The sequence below is a fragment of the Clupea harengus genome, chromosome 1 (assembly GCF_900700415.2).
Source record: "Clupea harengus chromosome 1, Ch_v2.0.2, whole genome shotgun sequence".
Classification (NCBI taxonomy): domain Eukaryota; kingdom Metazoa; phylum Chordata; class Actinopteri; order Clupeiformes; family Clupeidae; genus Clupea; species Clupea harengus.
In genome coordinates this window covers 1,501,371-1,505,932 of record NC_045152.1, presented here as the reverse complement: position 1 = coordinate 1,505,932, position 4,562 = coordinate 1,501,371, and the positions used below count along the sequence as shown (strand labels likewise).

Below are 4,562 nucleotides of genomic sequence, written 5' to 3'. Positions count from 1 at the left end.
AGGGTGTGGTGGTTATGAACATGTCCTTCAAGGTCGGCCAGACCCTAACCGTCACAGGAGTCCCCAACGCAGATGCAAGCAAGTAAGTAAAAACCATTGGTTCGAGCACTAGCTGTTTGAAAGCACGAAGCATGGGTTATGACACCCCTCTGATAAATCTATCCTTGTCACTTAACTGTGCATGTATGTCCATCCTAGTCTTGTCCTTCATTGGTCCTTTGACTGCTAATTACGTTCTGCCATAAGCCTTGCTAAATGTAAACATTCTGCACTGAATGAGACGTGTTTAATGTACAAAGTGTACGGCATTTTTCAATCTATGTTTGTAAAACCAAAGTGCAGTCAAGAGGTTAGTCTATGTGAGTAATCACGGGGCTGGTGAGATGTAACCATCGCTGCTGTCCTGACCTATGGCCCACAGCTTTGCCATCAACATTGGGAACAGCAAGGATGAGCTGGCCCTGCACATGAACCCACGCTTTGACGCCCACGGCGACAGCCGCGCTGTCGTCTGCAACTCCTTTCATGGCGGCAACTGGTGTGAGGAGCACAGAGAGGGAGGCTTTCCCTTCAACCTGGGAGAGGAGTTCAAGGCAAGGCCGCGATGCTCGGGTGTTTTTGTGTCATAGTAAAGTGCTGACAAAATAGGCTGTAATGAAAGGACATTAAACAGTCACACAATACATAGAACTTGGAGTGGGTTTGTTTGACATATTATGAAGGGAGTTGTTATCACTGTTAATATGACACAAATGATGAATGGTTGCTAATGTCATACACGTTAACAGTATATAGAAACATACAGCTATATAGCCTAACGATACTGAGTGTGATTCATGATGTACATGGATAACGGAGCAGCCCTGTTTTTAGCTTTAAGAGTCCATTTTCATAAAGTGCCTTCATAAGAAGCCTCCATCAGCTCCCTCTGGTGGACATAAATGTTATAACACTGTTATAATATAAAAAAAAGATAACGTTTTATAACATATCCATGCACCATTTTATACAACATGATATTACATAATATTGCCCGGAAATTATACTTGGTAACCATGTCTTTTTTTTCTCTTCTTTTCTCTTTTTTTCTCTTATTTCCCTCCACTTGTCACTAATCTAGATCCTGATGACCTTTACCAAAGAAGAATTTGAGATCACTCTTTCAGATGGCTCCCAGATCCACTTTCCAAACCGCCTGGGAGGAGAAAAGTATATATACATGCATTTTGAGGGGGACGTCAGGATTCATGGCGTTGTGGTCAAGTAGATCTATCAGGAAGGGACCTAAATTGTGCCTTTTGGCTAATAACTGGTTCCACCGCTGCTCCGTATGGTGCTTTCATGTTCAGCTACTCAGTCTAAGTATCCATATCTAAAATACTGCATTTAACAGAAAACATACTGAAAACCCAACTCTCACAGCAGGCTTCAGCACTTCTTAATGCAGGTTGGTTTTGTGATACATAACATAATGAATGATGGAGATACCAGTCTGAACCAGCAGGGGAGCCAGAGACCAAAGTATGACACCAGACCTCTGCAGTCTTTTGCCATCACATGATGGTGAAATGTGGAATTTGCAAAAAATCACCCTGTCTGTTCCAAGCTTTTTATGCTAAAATCATTCCACAGTGTTGACCAATTGATTCAGTGCTTTCAGTGTTTTGTAACCAATTGCAACTGCATTAAAAGTTTTTCAATCAATGCAATGTGCTGTCCTTGATGTTGAAACATTTACATTTAAATTTGGATGTAAAAATGAAGAATCAAGAAAACTTCAACACTGAAAACACTTTGATGTAGCCAACCATATGTTATCACTAAAGCCATCAATGATACACATCTTTGGTTAATGACTCCTGATATTCCTCTATTTCTTTTTTACTGCAGTGGGCAAGAATTTTTAGAATACTTTTTTATTATTTATATCCATAAAAGATATAATACAAATAAATAATGAAATATATATAGCCTGATATTAAATAAATAACCTGATATTCTGACAGCTATCATAAAAATAGATGCTTAATCTAGCAAGTTAGCAAGAATCGTTACTGTAATGTCATTTACAGACTTACTTCAAGTATATATGTGGAATAAAGACATCAATCATGATACCCTGACTGGGTGTTTAATGGAGGGCCTAATCCGAAAATGATGGCAATATTACATTTCCCCTCGGTGCTTTTCTGATCAAATGGAATTGCTGATGAAGATATCAGTTAAAGCCACAACTGACCGTTTCATACAGTCCTCTGATAACAGTACGCAAATCTACCTGTATGATGAATGATCAGGTGACCTTCAGGTCTGCAAGGGCATGCGGTGGCTGCAGAGGTCTGAAACTGCGCTGGTGCGCATGACCCTACTCAGGCACGGATGCTGAAAGAGTTGAGAGTGTGTTCTGCGTTGCCCCCACCCACATTCTACCACCTCTCAACACACTCATCCAACCCTAATCTTTTTCTTCTTTTCTTTTCCTCAAGCCCGTCAGTGTTCTCAGGGCAGCGCTTCCCGTGGCAAACACAGACTCATTTGATCCAAGCCTTGTGTTCCGTTATGTCTGTCCGCTTGAGAGAATGCTCTGTCATCGCAGTTGCAAGACTGGCTTGCGTTAACTCAAACGCCAGAGCCCACTCTCGCTCGAGGCGGGTGGGGTCGGTCGGGGTGGGGTGGGGGCTGCCAAGGAAACTGGTTTCCATGACAGCGGAAGAGCCGACATTCCGAGACCTCCTGGCAGAGAGCAGGCAGATGTAATGTGGAGGGACGTGCGCCACTGAGCACGTGCACACGGAGGGGGGTGAGGGGGGTGAGGGGGGAGAGGTTAGGTGGAGCAGGAGTAGAGCGTAAAAGTGTAAGTGTGTGTGAGCGTATATGTGTGTTTGTGAATTTGCATGTGTGTGTGTAAGTGTGTGTGCATGCATGTGTGTGTGTGTGAGCGTATATGTGTGTTTGTGAATTTGCATGTGTGTGTGTAAGTGTGTGTGCATGCATGTGTGTGTGTGTGTGTGTGTGTGTTTGTGTGTGCGTGTGTGTGTGTGTTTGCATGTGCGTAGCAAAACTGGCAAAGAAAAGGCAACTGGCAAAGGCAAAGGGGAAAGGGGAAAATGTGTGTGTGTGTGCGTGCATGTGTGTGTGTGTGTGTGTGTGTGTGTGTGTCTGTGTGTGTGTGTGTGTGTGTGTGTGTGTGTGTGTGTGTGCATCTGAGTGTATGTGTGTGTGTGTGCATCTGAGTGTATGTGTGTGTGTGTGTGTGTGTGTGTATGTGTGTGTGTGTGAGAGAGAGAAAGAGACAGAGAGAGAGAGAGAGAGAGAGAGAGAGAGAGAGAGAGAGAGTGCCGTAGAGGGTCCATTAGCATTTTCTAACATTCAGAGAGGCCAGACGGCGGCATTTACTCAAAGTCCCGCTCCCTCGTTTCTGGCCATGGCTGCGAAGGTCAAAAAGGAGCGATCAGCCACCGCAGCTCCCTAGTGGATGAGCTGATGCTGATTACCCTGCAAGTGTTTGTCCACGTGTGTGTGTGTGTGTGTGTGTGTGTGTATGTGTGTATGTGTGTTTGTGTGATGTCAGAAAAATATTGTAATAAGGTGACGTCAAAGGACACAGACTAAAGGGAAGAGAATAAATAATAGAATATGTATGATATTTTAGAATGCAAAACAGGCACCAATAACTATTGAAGTGACAACCAGTGCGTGTGTGTGTGTGTGTGTGTGTGTGCGTGTGTGTGTGTGTGTCTTAAGCTCAAACAGTATCCCTCTGTCTGTGTAATTATTGAGAGAGAGAAATGAATTTAACCTGAAACTTTTCCACTGAACTGTGAAAGTAAATAGACATTGTGCAACTGACTCATTAATCACAGGGTATGTTTAATCAAGATTATTATAATAATTAGATATTGAATCACTAGAGTAATGGATCAACAGGGACCATCTACAGTGCCGTGCTGCGCTAGATGTGTAAGGTAGTACACATAGATCCTGTGTAGATCCAATCCTGCATGCAATGACAATTATGGGAGATAATCTTACTTATCACCTTGACAGTGTTGAGAAAGAAAGCAATAGATCATGTTGTTAGATTCTGTCCTTTTTTGGTTTTCTGGAAGACAAAATCCATATTTTTGTTCAGGTTCAGTAAAGTTCAAATGTAGTTCAACCAAATGATGTAAGTTCAAAACCACGCACTTGAAGAATAACCCCAAATTCTGATCTCTTTCAAATTTGAAGTCTTTTATCCAAGAACCCTAACACCAGCAGCATCAGCTCAGCATGGCTACGGAAATGTTACTGATACAAACCAAAACTTGCATGTGAGCGCTGTTTGTATGCTCACTTAGTGAGAAAGTGAAAAGTGCAGTGGGGACACTAAGTCACATCTATAAGACATGAAGGGGCTTGAAAACTTTCTCCGGAATGAAACTATTTTCATTTTTTTTTTTGGAACGGTGAAAGTATGTGAATTTCCCCAGGTTTACATCCACTCAGGCAGAGCTAGTCGGGCTTAGCGCTAATCTGCGTCTGCTGTGGTGTTGAATGGCATGGCCTGTGGCAGAGCACCC

At 42.8% G+C, this 4,562-nt stretch overlaps 1 protein-coding gene across 1 annotated transcript in view; it reads left to right on the top strand.

Moving 5' to 3' along the window:
* Window positions 1-1,704, top strand: part of lgals2a (lectin, galactoside-binding, soluble, 2a) — a 4,211-nt gene extending 2,507 nt beyond the window's left edge. Inside the window, exons 2-4 of the mRNA XM_012818422.2 lie at window positions 3-82; window positions 422-593; window positions 1,121-1,704. Of these exons, the coding sequence (XP_012673876.1) occupies window positions 3-82; window positions 422-593; window positions 1,121-1,267 (399 nt within the window). The 3' untranslated portion in view covers window positions 1,268-1,704. The remainder of the gene's footprint in view (window positions 1-2; window positions 83-421; window positions 594-1,120) is intronic.
* The last annotated feature ends 2,858 nt before the right edge of the window (window positions 1,705-4,562 follow it).